This window comes from Neovison vison, chromosome 3, assembly GCF_020171115.1.
Source record: "Neovison vison isolate M4711 chromosome 3, ASM_NN_V1, whole genome shotgun sequence".
In the NCBI taxonomy this organism is placed as follows: domain Eukaryota; kingdom Metazoa; phylum Chordata; class Mammalia; order Carnivora; family Mustelidae; genus Neogale; species Neogale vison.
The window spans coordinates 66,069,975-66,086,182 of NC_058093.1; the positions used below are offsets into that span (position 1 = coordinate 66,069,975).

The 16,208-nt window shown below is 38.8% G+C and overlaps 1 protein-coding gene across 1 annotated transcript in view; it reads right to left on the bottom strand.

Moving 5' to 3' along the window:
- Window positions 1-16,208, bottom strand: part of LRP2 (LDL receptor related protein 2) — a 207,030-nt gene that overhangs the window by 104,313 nt on the left and 86,509 nt on the right. The window contains exons 17-24 of the mRNA XM_044242279.1: window positions 10,172-10,364; window positions 8,420-8,545; window positions 7,239-7,369; window positions 4,546-4,683; window positions 3,885-4,166; window positions 2,198-2,437; window positions 914-1,033; window positions 689-805 (exon numbers count right to left, since the gene is read on the bottom strand). Coding sequence (XP_044098214.1) covers window positions 689-805; window positions 914-1,033; window positions 2,198-2,437; window positions 3,885-4,166; window positions 4,546-4,683; window positions 7,239-7,369; window positions 8,420-8,545; window positions 10,172-10,364 — 1,347 coding nt within the window. The remainder of the gene's footprint in view (window positions 1-688; window positions 806-913; window positions 1,034-2,197; window positions 2,438-3,884; window positions 4,167-4,545; window positions 4,684-7,238; window positions 7,370-8,419; window positions 8,546-10,171; window positions 10,365-16,208) is intronic.

Genomic DNA, 16,208 nt, shown 5'->3' on the forward strand with positions numbered 1-16,208 from the left:
AAGGAACATCTCAGGAGATATTCAACAAATACTAGCTGAAATGAATTCATTTGAGTCAATATCAAATACCACTTCACACCATATCTATACCATAATTTGATCTCTCTACTGACATTTAAAAGAAACCATTAAGACATCTTTATGTATAGGAAGCCCCCAAAACTTAAAACCAACTAATTTAGGATATCCTAGGAAAAATTAATAGTAAAAACAAAAATATCTAAGAAATATTTAACCTACTTAAGAATGATTAGAACATGCCCATTTATGCAATCACTGGATTCACAAATTTTAAGTCATTATTTGGAATACCTAGTCAACTTTACTGTGTGTTCAATACCATAATCCTTTGATAATAGTTTGTAATTCAGGTTGTCTTCCCTCCAAAGTTTATCCAAATTAGGGAAAACGTGCAGTAGTATCAATGCCAATAAAACTGAAAACAGGCAGGGGTACCTCGGTGGTGCAGTTGGTTGATCTTGATTTCAGCTGAGGTCAAGATCTCAGGGTCCTGAGACCCAGCCCCCCCTCTGGGCTCTGCCCTCAGCATGGAATCTACCTGAGAATGTTTCTCTTCTTCTCCCTCTGCCCCGCCTCCTGCTAGCACCCTCCCTCGCTCCCCTGCCCTCTAAACTAAATAAAATCTTTTAAGAAAAATGATACATGCAGATAGATATATGGTACTTACGACAGTCTACCTCATCAGAGTGATCATCACAGTCAAAAACACCATCACAATGATACATGTTACTAATACATCGACCCTCACTGGCACATTTGAACTGAGAAGCAGTGCAATTAATTACTAAGAATGAGAAAAAAAAAAAGCATTAGAAATTAGCTCAAGGAGAAAGCCACTAAACACTGAGATTATTTTTAAACATCAAGAATAAAAATAAAGCCATCTACTTACCACAACCAGCTTCGTCAGATCCATCAACGCAGTCCTTGTCCCCATCACAGACAAAAGATAGGTCAATACAGCGATGATCAGGACAGTGAAACTGACTAGGCAAGCATGTCTCTGTAAGTTCTAATGTCATTCAAAAACAAAATCAAGTAACGGTTTATTTCTTGTTCAGTGCTTACTAGAGCCAAACTGCAAAACACTAAGGAGATACACAAGTCATCTCATTTGTATGTGTCCAAAATTCTTTCAAATTGGCCACATTGCCAAAGTCGGCCCAGCAAAAGCACGCAAAGCCAGGACAGTTTCTTAGAAAGAGGAATAAAAAGGTGATAAGTCGAACTTTTAAACTGTGATTAAACTTTGAAAAACAGACGACACTTTCAAAGCGAGCATCATGAACTTGGACTGGACAACACCTCATGAGTATTACGGATGGAGTCTGTGGCTCCACAGCAATGCTAAGCAACGGAGCCCAACTAGGCATCACGGTTGGCATGACCCACAGGCCTAGCAGTCACAGTATACAGACAGGTCACGACTACATTTAATCCAAAGTCTAAGCAGAACAATTACTTCTAGAAACCAAGGTCCCACCATGCAGAAGAGACATAGCCTTAGAGTCAGATGTGCTTGCTGGCTGCCCCATCCTCATGAAGCCATATTAAAGAGAGACTCACAGAACGTGAAGGCTAGAAGAGGTCTTCAAGTCCAAATGCTACAGAGTAAAGTGACTTGCCAAGTCATGCAACCAAGACTAGATGTTCCTCCAGGGAACTCCACCCTAAACCATGATTACAGACACAAAAACAGTAACCTAAAAGAAATAAGAACTAGCACGATGAAAAGCAGGCAGACAGCTCTAATGGAAATTTAAATTTCCCATGCCTCTGTATTTTATCCCCTTTTTGCCTCTATGAAATGAGAAGAAAAACCAGTAGCCAAATATCTGGATCATTTATATGATTTAGAAAAAAACAAATTTGCCTTAAATATGTGAAAAGTCAGTGGAGCAGTTCTTTCCCAGTTCGTATTTGGATGTTAAGACATCAGACCCAGTTCCCTGTTGTGCATCCACAGAACTCCAGGCTCAGGGGCACTCAAAAGTTTCTGGTGTCTTTGATCTTACAGCCAATTGATACGGGAACTGACAGATAAAACAGATGTGACAACGTGACAACGACATTGTGAAAACTGTCGTGAGCCTTGGAGGAAAGTGTGCAAGGCCTATTGACTGTTGACATCTGTTCGCTAGGCTGACCCACCAAGGGAAGTCCGTGCCAAACTTACCGCAGTTCTTCTCGTCAGATCCATCTGAGCAATCATTATCTGTGTCACAGAGCCAGCTCCTTGGGATACACAGGTGATTATCGCAGGTGAAGAAGGATGCAGGGCAGGAAATGGGTGCCTGGGAGGGGCAGTTCTCCTCGTCACTGCCATCCACGCAGTCGGACTGCTGGTCACACTTCCAGTGTGCGGGGATGCACTCTCCGTTGCGACAGGTGAAGGCGGAAGGTGCACAGGAATTATCTACAATGAAAATAAACTGGTCACCAAGATGTTTGTTTCTATGTCAGAGGAGTTCTTAGCTTTTGAAGACCCAGTTCTTCTTTTTCAACGGGAGCAATATACCAAATGAGGAGTTTGGCTAACGGGACTTAATTTTTAAAAAAAAGAGGGTGCCTGGGTGCCTAAGTGGGTTAAGCCTCTGCCTTTGACTCAGGTCATGATCTCAGGGTCCTGGGATTGAGTCCCACATCAGGCTCTCTGCTCAGCGGGGAGTCTGCTTCCTCCTCTCTCTCTCTCTCTCTGCCTCCCTCTCTGCCTGCATGTGATCTGTCAAATAAATAAATAAAATCTTAAAATATAAATAAACAAGCAAGTAAGTTAAAATTCAAAAAAGGAAGAAATGTGCAAGTCCTTCTCATCATCAGCCTCATCATTACTAGCAGACATTTCTTTAGCAATTATCATACATCAGGCATTTCTCTAAGTGCTTCGTATTTTTTTTTCTCTCTTAATCTTCACATGAATACTGGGAAGTATGCAGAATTATCTGCATTTTAAAGATGAGGAAACTGAGGCTTTGGGAGACGTAGGACCCAGCCCCATATTCAATCTCCAGTTGGTGTGATCTGAGGCCCATCCCTTACTTCTAAGCTAGTTCCTCTAATCACAGTTTCTGCAGAAACCTTGAAAATGTGCCATCCAAGAAATGCAAATTGATAAAATATTCAGGCAAAAATGTGTACTTTCAGAGACAGGAAGTAACAGACAAAAGAGAGAAAATTTTAGAAATTTCAGAGAAGTGCAAGTGCACACTTTTATTTTCAAATCTGACCCTCTTTTTTCTCTCAAAAAAAAAAAGTTATTATTACCATTGATCTCACCTTGATAGAAATTTCTTAGATTTCAATTCTTTTTTATCTTTTTTTTTTTACATTTTAACGGTATGCTTTTGTTTTCTGCAATAGCATTCATTAGGCCCCAAACGTTGTAGACTATATTACAACTGAAGAAAAATATAAATGTTAAGACCACCATTTCAGTCCTATTTATCCAAAGTGGGGGAAAGGGAATGTAGCACATAGGTTTTTTTCAAATGCCATGATTCCAAGTACCTATTCTGAAATACTATCCTTTCAGATATGAAAGATTATAGCCTTATCTATTTTGATATGACTTTTTTAGGTGCTTGCCTTATGTTGTGACTGTACTGGTGATCCAACAGGCAAAGTCAGGGGGAAAAAAACCGTTAGTCAATACAGTCCAAATCAATGGCAGAAATCATTGGTAACAGTATCTATTAATGATATTTATTACCTAGATTCCTAAGGCCCTGGGCTACATATTAAAATGTGAAATTGTAGAAGATTTTTTTCCCACAGAGACAACCCAATCTTTAAATAAAGGAGGGGGGCACCTCTCTATATTCTGCTCATCACACAAAGTCTCTCCTGGGTGTTAAGTTACTTACTGAATTTGCCGCACAGGTGCTCATCGCTGTTATCGTGACAGTCATCTACTCCATCACAGCGGTAGTGACTGGGCACACACCTGCCGTTGCTACAGGGAAAGGAAAAGGAGCCGCACTGCTCCATGGGCGGTTCACGGGATGGGTCTTCCTGGCATGTCAAGTGATTGGAAGTCAAACTCATTCCATACGGGCAACCACATACCCGCTGGAAATTTGGCACCGGGAAGCAGAAGTGGCTGCAGTCACCATTCGGATGTGTGGGTCGATTACAGTAGTTAGAACCTGAAAAAGCAATGCGGGGCGGCGGAGGACAGTGAGTTATGTACATTTCCACTGGGTGGATCACAGGTGTAGTCTATGAAGGAAAACAAACAAGAAAAGAACAATGTTCCGACTCAACACTACGAAGTGGCTTCTTTCTGGAAATCAATATGCCAAATATAACATTCAGTACAAACACAGAGAAGTCCTTAAAATATGTTTTCCCAACAATACTTCTAGGGTTAACAGAGCTGAACAGAAACTTTAAGTCTTACATTCTTTAACTATCTGGGTGACAGGAATGTGTAACAATCAGGAGCTATCCTACACCGCCAAGTACTAAAGAGAAAAGAAGCCACCATGTTAAATACAAACAGGTGAAAAAACGTGGCAATCTTACCAGTCTGAATGTTGGCATCATATGATTTCACATGCATTATATTAGCGATGCCATTTCGGATAACCCTCATGTCTCCACCATCCGTTTTCCTGACGCGAACAATACCACCCAATCTCCAGTCAGTAAAAAACACATAGTCTAAGAAGAAACACCAGTGGTTAGTATTTTCATCACAGCTCCCTTATAAATCCTTTTGGGAAATACAACACGCTTGCAACACTTCTTGAAAATGCAAGAAGATTTTCCAATAAATATCTGTAATGGGATTCTGTGATCATTTTCCGTGACTTATTACTCTCTAGGAATGACTCTTTACAAGGCAAAGATGATATATTTAATGATACCAGGTTTCCAGTTCAGGCAAGCGTGCATGGAGTATGTGGACAGCATTTAATAGCCATTAGGTTTAGATTTCCCAAAGTAAAAATAAAATTTTGGATTATTCAATAGAGCACTGAATATGCCTCATATGACTGAGTTCTTATTCTAGCTAAAGCACTAGACTTCTGAGTGCTTACAAGCAAAATACTTAACTGTGTGAGGATTTTTTTGTTTAGCTTTGTTTTGTTTTTGGTAAAATTAAGGAAACAGACTAAATCTCTAACCTCCCTTTCAGATCAACCATTCTATATATCTCATGTCTTCACTGATTTTTTTTTTTTTTTTTACACTCAACTTTACTAGGAAGCTGTTGAAAGGGAAAAATACAGATCTGGTACAAAAAGGAACTTTTGCTGTAGCTCTGGAGATCAGTAAAATAATCCACAGGAGTGTGCCTACCCCTACGGCTATAGTCCTTTTCCATGAAGTTCAAAATGTAAGAAAGAGGAATCGTAAGACTCTGAACTTCAAAAATTTAGTCATATTCACTTTACACTAACTACTGAAGCAGGGAAGTAAACGTATACATTTTTTAAAGAATCAGTGAATTTTTCTCTTTAAGGATACTTTTAAAATTCCCAGCTAACCAAAAAATGCCTAAAATGCCACAAATTTTATCATTAGACCAGTTTTCCTTATCTGTGGCCTAATCAATGGCTAATCAGTCACTGACTTACTAAATCTTATCTAGACTGAGTCCCACCACTCAAGAAGGTATCTTACTAAACTTAAATAGATAAGAAGTTCAATAAACCTTTCACTCCTGTGTGGTGCACAGATAGTCAAGCAGATCTAGCCTTTCATTCAAAAGAATGATGATTTCTGTGATGTTATGCAATCAAAGAATTTTCCACAAAAATTTCACAATGAGGGCAGTGTTGAGAAAAATTATTATTATTATTATTACTATTACTATTATTATTATTTGGGAAACAGTGTTTTTTCATGAGTATACATCAAATTTTTTTTCATACTGATAAAAACAAAAGGTATTGAAGCTGCATTTTTATTCAACCCCAAAGCATTTTATCAAGAGCAGAGAAAATTTAACATTCTTATAATGTTCCGGTGTAACAGCAAATGGCTGTCTGACATCATTAATGAAAAGGGAGTGAGTAAATGGGAAGGCATAAAGAGGAAGGATGAGTATTTATAACTGACTCATCTCATCAAAAATCTTACTCTTTCAAGAGCATTTTTAAAATATTTTTAAATACCATGCCCTCCTCCACAGATAAATGGACAGCGGGATGGAACATGCAATATATTTACTAGCTATCATTCCACACTGTATGTGTGGGAGAAAATCTTTGATTTACAGTCAGAGTCTAGTGTTTTAAAGCACCTGGCTGATTTTTCAGCGTAGGAAGTTTCAACGAGGGACACAACTAGCCCATGGGTTAAGGCCTCTGGTGGATCCCAAAATGGGATCTCTAACTGGACTAATACTGGTTTGTCGAACAGAACCATGTTCGATTTTAGTGTCTCCTCACCCTCCTGACCTGGCACTTTTGTGCAACGCACAAGCTATTCTATCATTCACAGAAACCTTATTTTCAAGACTCGACAAACCTCCTGTTTCACAAGTGCCAAGCCACGTTCTTATTCCCAGCAACTCAATCCACAATACCATGCCTTCACTCAAGAGGGAAGGATACATCAGTGTGATACCGATGGCTGTAGCTTCCCAGAATTCCATGCCCCCAACAATCTTTACTAGCAGCAGTCAATTGTTAGAAAGGTTGATGAAAAAAACAAGTACATCTTGCTATTTTTCACAAGCCATGTTCTAACATTTCTATGTAACAATGATGTCAGTTACTCAACATGTGTCTAAAAAGCTTCAGAGTCATTCAGTGACAAAGCAGTTGGTTAATATGTGTAATGGTTTTTCCACAGCGAATCTGAGGACATTCACAGAGAAAACAACAAAACATTACAGGTTATCACAAACGCTCTGGTTTTACTCCTGAAAATGATGAAAGCAGTAGTTTACTATTTCCTTGTGGGATATTTATGTAATAGAGTACTCAGGGAGTTAAACTTTGTAATACACGCAACCTACGAAATGCTATACCTATGTAAGTTACCAATTATTATCTAAAAGCATCTATAAGAAAAATACACCTTAACAGTGAAATTTTTAGACAAAAAAAATGTTTAGTCTATACATAATAGCACCATTTTCATTTTTCATATTCTAAAGTAACCACCTTTTCTGGAAGTGTCAGACTGTCAAATGAGGATGAGTCCACTGTCAACAATTTGCAGAGTATAAAAACAACACACACTTTTATTGCTTCAAAGCATACCTTCAAAGACAGTAAGTCCAAATGGATGAGTCATCTGCTGTATATGGCCCAGGTTTCTTCTGTCTAAACCATCAAAGGTGCTGTGCTCAATTTTATCAAAAAAGGCATCTACCCAGTATAACCGTAAAGCACTAAAATGATAAAATAAGTAATTATCTGTCATCCAGAAACTAGTAATGCACCCTCCACACTGAGGGCATTCATAAATGGTATGTTCAGTTGAAACATTTATTAAGCAAAGTTCTTAAAAACTGAAATATACTCATTAAAAATCTAATAGTTGTATGCCCACCTCTGACACAGTACTTTCACGAAGTGCTTTTTAATTATCTTAGAAAACTTAAAATGGGGGTGCCTGAGTGGCTCAGTTCATTAAGCATATGCCTTTGGCTCGGGTCATGATCCCAGGATCCTGGGATCAAGCCCCAGATGGTTCTCCCTGCTCAGTGTGGAGTCAGCTTCTCCCTTTCCCTCCGCTCCTCTCTCCTGCTCATGCTCTCTCTCTAATAAATTAATAAAATCTTTAAAGAAAAAGAAAACTTAAGATTTATCTTCAAGTCAGGTATTTCACTTTTCTCCTGGTTAAGTCCACAAGTTAAGAAAACCATGTTTAAAAGGTAAATATACTTCTTTCTTTGGTCTCTCCTATAAACTACTTTGGCATTTCATGTCTATCAGCTTTTTTACCTTGATAGCTTTTCCTATATTCTTAGATCATTAATATCCTGAGAATTCTATCTTATACTTCAAAATTCTCCCAGAATACATACATGTGCAAATATGCATTTGTTGATTAATTGACACAAAAGATTTCCTATCCTCAAGATGCCCTCTATGAAAATTACACAACTTGAACTTCATCAAATCTCTATCTTATATCTAACGGGATCTGGGTCTTGCCTCCTCTGTACTGACCTCTCAAAGGTCCTATTATTCTGCCTCCTCTATCAATTCCCTCAGAATATTCATGCAGTGCATTAGTTTTCATCCCAGGAGAAGTTGGCCAACTATGTTTACGTTCTTTGCATCCTTGTTATCATTCTATAGCCTTCTCCCAACACCAATCAATGATGTGAAAATATCTGAGTGCAAGTAGTACCAGTTTCCTTACTACATTATATTGTTTCATAATTATGTCATAGCAAGTGGGAACTCAGTAATTTGGGATGATTCCTACTTACCCCCAATCAATGGCCAACCCATTGGGCCATCCAAGAGTAGTGTTTACTATCGGTAAAATGTTAGATCCATCGCTCCACGCTCTCATAATTTTAGCAGGACGGAACCAGTCAGTGAAGAATATGTACCTAAAAAATTAGAGGTAATAAATCAAACATGTTAACACTGGGACAAACTACATGACTTGGAGAGATTTAGCACAAACTCAGATTTTCCAGAGACCTGCTACAAATAATTTCATTTTCTGTATATGCTATTGGGCTTATACAGAAAAAATAAAATCTGCCTATTAAGCAGACTGAGTATACAACTGATCTAACTCTTGTTTTTTGGGTCTCTTAATTAAACGTTTGGTTATCGACATATAACCAAAGTCACAAATACAAATGGCATTAAAATGGGCATCCAGAGGAGAGAACCACTGTGGTAAACCTAGGACCTAAAACTACTGTCATCAAGTAGATTCTTTTATAAAAAGACGTAATTCAGGTTACATTTTATGATTCTATTTTTTAAGTAATCCCTATACCCAACATGGGGCTCGAACCTATAACCCCAAGACTGAGTCACATGCTCCACCAACTGAAGAGTGCACCCAAACCAACATAGCTTTCATACAATCTCTACCCAAGGCATGTTTGTGTTATTCTGAGGCGTGACATAAAGAAAAATCTAGGGGAAAAAAAAAACTTCTCTTTCATATGAGCCTTAGAAACTAAAATTAATCTTTTACAAAAGTAACTTCCTAAAATGTGACTTCATATTCTTTTAAATGGAAGAGTCAGTAGGAAAGGAATTTAACAGCTTTTCAAAACCAAATGCCAAAGATTTGGTTTAAGATAAATTCATTAGAAAATCAACTCTCTAGCCGGCAATACAATTTCTTAATAGTATCACCAGTTTTTAAATGTTTCTTACATTATTTCACAAGGAGAAAATTTAAATACAAAATAAACATTCTAGAGGCAGCATACAGAGTTCTTAGACACAAAGATTTTGTAATCAAAGTAGGCCTAGAATCTGAATCCTAACTATGGCTTAACAGGCAGTCATCTACCCGGCTCACAAAGCAGCTTTTGAATTAGACAAGATTATGTAAAGTACTCACTATGTGCCCTCCATGAGTCAGGCTTTCCAGAATTCCTAAACATTTTCTTTCTTTCTTTTTTTTTTTTTTTTTAATTCCACTCAACTACAACTACCCAGCTCAGACTTGTTGATAACAAACATATTAGCTATAAACCATATTTAAATTAGAAAGATAAGCACCTAAAAAGAATAGTATAAACTGCTTTTGTCTGACACCGCCAGTCATGGAATGGTTAAACATGAAATCAGTGTGTAGTCTGAAAGACTTTTTAGTCTGAAAACTACTGAATGATTAAGCAAGTTTTGCTATGCTTTATATCAATACATTAAAGCAGGGGAAGAATTTGAGCCTTTCCTGATAATTCCATTGTACATGCAATCCTTCTCTACTGAATCTGTATCACATTGTTGGTCCTCTTCAATTGTGGAAAAAAAAACCCAAATTTTAGTGAAGACTGGGAAAGCTGAAACTAAGGAGAAAGTGTTTTCAAAGAGATGAAGTGATTACGTAAGCTTATGCTAAAGAGATAAGATTGAAGGTGATTTCAATTTATATAGTTCTATCCTACATTTGCTGAACTTACCAAAAAAACTGTGGCACCACTTTTCCGTAACTTTAAAAGACATACCGTTCGAAGATCTTCAGGGAACATGAACACACTTACCCAGCGATAGGATGAACTACAATTGATCGTGGGTTATTTAAATTCTGGACGATTGCACGTCTCGATTTATCAGCTAGCCTCATGACACTGATACTCCTGTAAGAAGGGTCTGTCCAATAGAGATTCTTTGAAATCCAGTCAAAACTCAAACTTTCAACACTTTCCACCCTGTTGGCAGTGAGAATCTCTCTTCCTGTAAATTGAAATATGGACACAGTTTAAACTAAGCATATTCTATGACATACATTTTCCTGCTACTGCATAATTAAATTGTGTCAGAGTTACAGTATATTTCAGTAACCTATATGGAATTCCTTAAAAAAAAAAAAAAAAAACTAAACTGCTGAGCAAAAACATGAGATAAACCTAGAATCTATCCATTCCCCAAAGGCTGGATCTCAAAGAACAGAAATGATTCTGATAAACAGAACCAGAAGTGGTATGCCCTACATTTACTCCCCTGTTCAACCTTCTAGAAAAAAAATTTAAAAATTCTCATTGCAGAACATCTGAAGAGAAGATACCTGAGTTCACATACTCACAAACATCACCCACAGACAGCTCTGATAAGCTGACACCGCCAGGTACAACTGGGGGAGGGGGGATCTTTGAGGTGGGATGGCCCAACCTTCTCATCAACAGCCTTTCAGTAACTCTAAGTTGCCACGTTTTGAAAAGACCAGTGAAGATACCAAAAGAAAACCAGAACTGGGTTTGGGAGAAAAAAGACCACTTTCCTCTTTGTGAAACTTTTCTGTCTTATCCTCTCTTTTTCCTATTTTTGCTGAAGAAAATCTGAGTCACAGTACAAGACAACTGTTTCTTTTGATGTAGGACAACCAATCTTACTGCTTTTTCCATTCATCTACTTAGTGAATTATAAAAAGAAAGTCTTCTAGGTGCTAGACACCATACTAGATACTTAGGAAACATAGTACTGCTAACAGTATTATAATAATAGCTTTCACTGAACACTATTATGAGCCAGGAAGTGGTCCAAGAATTTTACATGGGTTCATCCACCTTTACATTAGTTCAGTCGAGGTATTACTAGTATCTCTATTTTGCAGATGAGGAAACTGAGTCCTAGAAAAGGAAGCAGGCTGAAAGAAGTGTGGACACTGCCTTCAAGGGATTTATAAATGAAGTGGGACAGAGCCAGGGGGCAAAAATCAAAGCATAATCGGTGTTATGACAGAAGTATGCACAGAATGATATGAAACACAGACTCCAAATGAAGCATATGGCAACGTAGAGGTGAGGAAAACTTTGCCAAAGTGTTGAATTGGGTGCTATAGGAAAGCGAAAGCTTGGAGGTGAGAGGGAGACAGACTGAGAACTCTACGTTTCAAAGTTTACACGTTAATGACATAGGCTAAAAGAAAGGGAAAAGTCTAGAGAACCACCAGATCCTGGGAGGAATGGGAGAATAAGAGGGGAAGGGAGAGTGGCCATGCTCTATGCTAAGGCAGGACGTCTATGAGAAACTGGGTACAGGTGTCCACTTAGACCTCTTGGTTTTGAGGGGTTCTGGGATATATGGAGAGATATCCAAGGCAGTTGGCATTATACGTCTGAACCTTAGAGAGCTCAGAAAGAGATCTGTATCATCAACTGAAAGAGCCTTTCTTTTTTTTTTTTTTTTTTAAAGATTTTATTTATTTATTTGACAGAGAGAGATCACAAGTAGGCAGAGAGAGAGGAGGAAGCAGGCTCCCTGCTGAGCAGAGAGCCCGATGCGGGACTCGATCCCAGGACCCTGAGATCATGACCTGAGCCGAAGGCAGCGGCTTAACCCACTGAGCCACCCAGGCGCCCTGAAAGAGCCTTTCTTGATCTTTCCTTCATTCCCCAGGTTAGGAGGAAAATCTATCATAAGTCTCCCTACACCGATTGATACATCATTACATAAACAGTAATCAAAGACACGGAAGGTGCAAAGTCATGCAGAAGATGAAGAAGAAGAGAACTGTGTTCTCTGCTAAACACCAGAGAACACAGTTGTTTAGGAAACAGGCAAAGAAGGAAAGACCTGTAAAGAGCACCAGAAAAAATAGCCAAGAAAGAGAAGGAAACAAGACTGGAGGTGACCAAGATGAGAAGGGCTTCAAGTGACATAGTTGGCAGATTGAAATGGCATTAAGTGGCAAGTAAAATGTGGAAGTGAGAACAGGAACATGTAGTCCAACCATGGAGAGAGCAGTAACTAGAGAGACACAGGGACTGGCAAGCGGGTTAAATTTTTAGGATGAGAGATTTGAGCGTATCTGAGTTCCTGAGCTTCATTCAACTGATCTTGACTTTAACTGATTTCTGACAACTCATTTTCTACACGTTTTCACCAACACTTATTCCTCTCCCTGGAAAAGAGCAATGCAATACCTCCCTCACCAAAGCATAGGAAGTTTAACCACTGACTACAGAATATTTTAAAAGGTAACTTGCTCAACATGTAGACTGGAAACTGACAAAAAGCATGATGAGCATTCCAGTTTGACAAAGCAGAAGGGAACTAGACACCGGTAGGAGACTGAGCTTACATGGGGCTGTGAGACCCAACACTGCCTTTTGGTGAGAACTAAGATTGCCTGCAGTCTTCCAACCACAGAGGAACTAACTCTGGTCCCCAGAGAAGATGCACTCTGGTTCAAAGTAGAAGACTGACCACATGCATTTTCTCCTCTTCCTTCTAAACTCTTTTTTTTTTTTTTTAAAGATTTTATTTATTTGACACACACACAGAGAGAGAGATCACAAATAGGCGGAGAGGTTGTCAGAGAGGCAGGCAGAGAGAAAGGAGGAAGCAGGCTCCCTGCCGAGCAGAAAGCCCGGGCTCAATCTTAGGACCCTGGGACCATGACCTGAGCCGAAGGCAGAGGCTTAACCCACTGAGCCACCCAGGTGCCCCTTCCTTCCAAACTCTTAAGATGATAATACAGGGACAACTGGTAAGAGATTTCCATGGTGTAGAAGACAAAGTGATTAGAGGGGTAGTAACTAAGTTGGGGGAGAAAGCTGCAAACTCAGTGCCAGCAGAGGAAAGACCCCCCGCCACACACACACCCACACACACATTGAGAAGCCTCAGCAAATTGGCACTCAGAGGTACTAGGAGATTAGCAGGGGTGAGGAACTGAGGGGCTTAGTTAGAAGTTGGTATCCAGAGCAATTACACCACCAGATCCCTCTCAGAGCCTAAACTTCTATGCCACTCCCTTCCATCTACCTCTCTGACCAGATCAGACATCTTCTCTGGAGAACTGATGCAGAGATGCTGTGGGCTCAAGGATACTACAGTACACAAGGGAATGCTGGGATGGAACAGAACTGAATACAGGAGAATTGTGTGACTCATAAACTGAAGGGTCCTCAGCTCCCTGTCCTCTGTACTTCTCTAGAACATAGACCGCAAGCTACCCTCACCACCTCTTACTCCCCACACCAAGGGGAATGGAGACATCTACTAATGACAAATGACTATCTCCAGAAAAAGATTCATTAACATCATTTACTAATATCAATGTTTGGAAGCTCCCCAACAGAAAGGCTGCCTCATCATGGGAAGTTCATCAACTGATGAGACTCATACAGACAGACCGACCTTGTGGTAGCTTTTATAGACGTGCCCTTATTAAACAATAAGATATTAAACAAGAATCACAGAAACTTGAAGAAAGCTTCCACCATGGGGGAAAAAAAAAAAAAAGTTGAAATAAAAAAAGAAAAAGGAGGGGCACCTGGGTGGCTCAGATGGTTAAAGTGCCTGCCTTTGGCTCAGGTCAAGATCTCTAGGATCTGGGATCAAGCCCCATTGTTAGGCTCCCAGCTCAACAGCGAGGTTGCTTCTCCCTCTCCCTCTGCCTCTTCCCTTGCTTGTGCGCTCTCTCTCTCTCTCTCCTTCTAAAATGAATAAATAAAATCTTCAAAAAGGAACTTAAATAAAAAGGAAACAGAGGAAGATGAATTTTTATTTTTATTATGTAATTTATAATTACAGTATAGTTAACATACACTGCTGTATTTGTTTCCCAAGTACAATATAGTGATGCAACAATTCTGTGTATTACTCAGCGCTCATCTAGATAAGTGCACTCTTATCTGGTTATGGTTACCCTTATATGGTTACCCTTCCCTTATTTCATGCATCCCTCCATCCATCCCCTCTCTGGTAATCATCAATTTGTTCTCTATAGTTAAGAGTCTATTTTTTACTTTGTCTCTTTCTTTTTTCCTTTTTCATCTGCTTCTTAAATACCACATGAAATACCGTATGAATGAATCATATGGTATTTGTCTTCCTCTGACTGGCTTATTTCACCCAACAGTATACTCTCTAGTTCTATCCATGTTGTTGCAAATCACACAGTGTCATTTTTATGGCTGAATATCATTCCTCTGTGTGTGTGTGTGTGTGTGTCACATCTTCTTTATCCATTAATCTACTGATGGACACGGCCATTTCCATAATTGGGCTATTATAAATAAGGCTGCAACAATAGAATCTTCTCAAATTACTGTCTTCATCTTTTTTTTTTTTTCAAGATTTCATTTATTTGAGAGAAAAAAGAGTGAGAGAGAGCATGAGAGGGGAGAAGGTCAGAGGGAGAAACAAGACTCCCTGAAGAGCTGGGAGCCTGATGCAGGACTTGATCCTGAGACTCCAGGATCATGACCTGAGCCAAAGGCAGTGGCTTAACCAACTGAGCCACCCAGGCACCCATGTTTTCATCTTCTTTAGACAAATACCAGTTGTGGAATTACTTTGAGGAAACTTCATACTGTTTTCCATAGTGGCTGCACCAATTCACATTCCTACCAATAGTTCAGAGCTCCCTTTTCTTCACATCTTCACGAACACTTGTTATTTCTTGTCTTTTCAACATTAGTCGTTCTGACTGGTTTCGGGTGGTATCTCATTATAGTTTTGATTTGCATTTACCTAACGATTATTGATGCTGAGCATCTTTTCATGTATCTGTAGGTCATTTTGATGTTCCATTCGAGAAAATGTCTATTTGGTTCTTCTGTCCACTTTCTAATTAGATTTTTGTTGTTGTTGTTGTTGTTGTTGTTGTTGTTTTTATTGAGCGAGACTGAGTTCTTTATGTATTTTAGATACTGACCCCCTTCTCTAATATATAGCGTGCAAATATCTTCTCCCATCCCCTAGGTGGTCATTTCATTTTGTTGTTTTTAATGTGCAGGAGTTTTTAAGTTTGAGGTAGTCTCATTTGTTCATCGTTTTTGTTCCTGTTATTTGTGCTTGACATCACACACAAAAAATTACTGTGAAGACCAGAACTGATGAACTTCTTCCCTACATTTTCTTCTAGGATATTTTGGTTAATTTTTTGTGACTTACGTGGGCCTTTGGAAATAGGGGTCCAATTTCATTATATTACTTGTGTTTCTCCAGTCTTCCCAGCACCATTTGTTGAAGAAACTTTTCCCATTAGTTGGTCTTGAATCTCCTTTCAAATATTAGTTGACTATATATGCTAGGGTCTTCTTCTGGACTATTTTGTCCCACTTTTCTATGATGTGTCTGTTTTTGTGCCCATATCATACTGTTTTTATTACAGTAGCTATGTATGGCTTTATAGTGTAGTTTGAAATGTGGAAGTGTGATATGTCTCACCTTGTTCTGTTTCCTCAGGATTGGTTTTGCTATTCAGGCTATTTTATAGTTCCATACAAATTTTAGGACTGTTTCTTCTATTTCCATGAGGAATGCCTTTGGTAATTTGATGGGGATTGTACTGAATTGTAGATGACTTTGGGTAGTTGGATCTTTTTAACAATATTAATTCTTCCAGTCCATGAACCTGGATGTTTTTCCATTTATTTCTGTCTTCTTTAATTTCTTTTACCTAAGTTTTGTGGTTTTCATTGTACAGATCTTCCACATCATTGGTTAAAAGTATTTTACTGTTTTTGATGCTACTGTGAATGGAATTTTTTCTTTACGTCTTTTTTGGATGCTTCATCATTAGTGTAAAAGAATGCAACTGATTTCAGTACGCTGATTGTGTCCTGC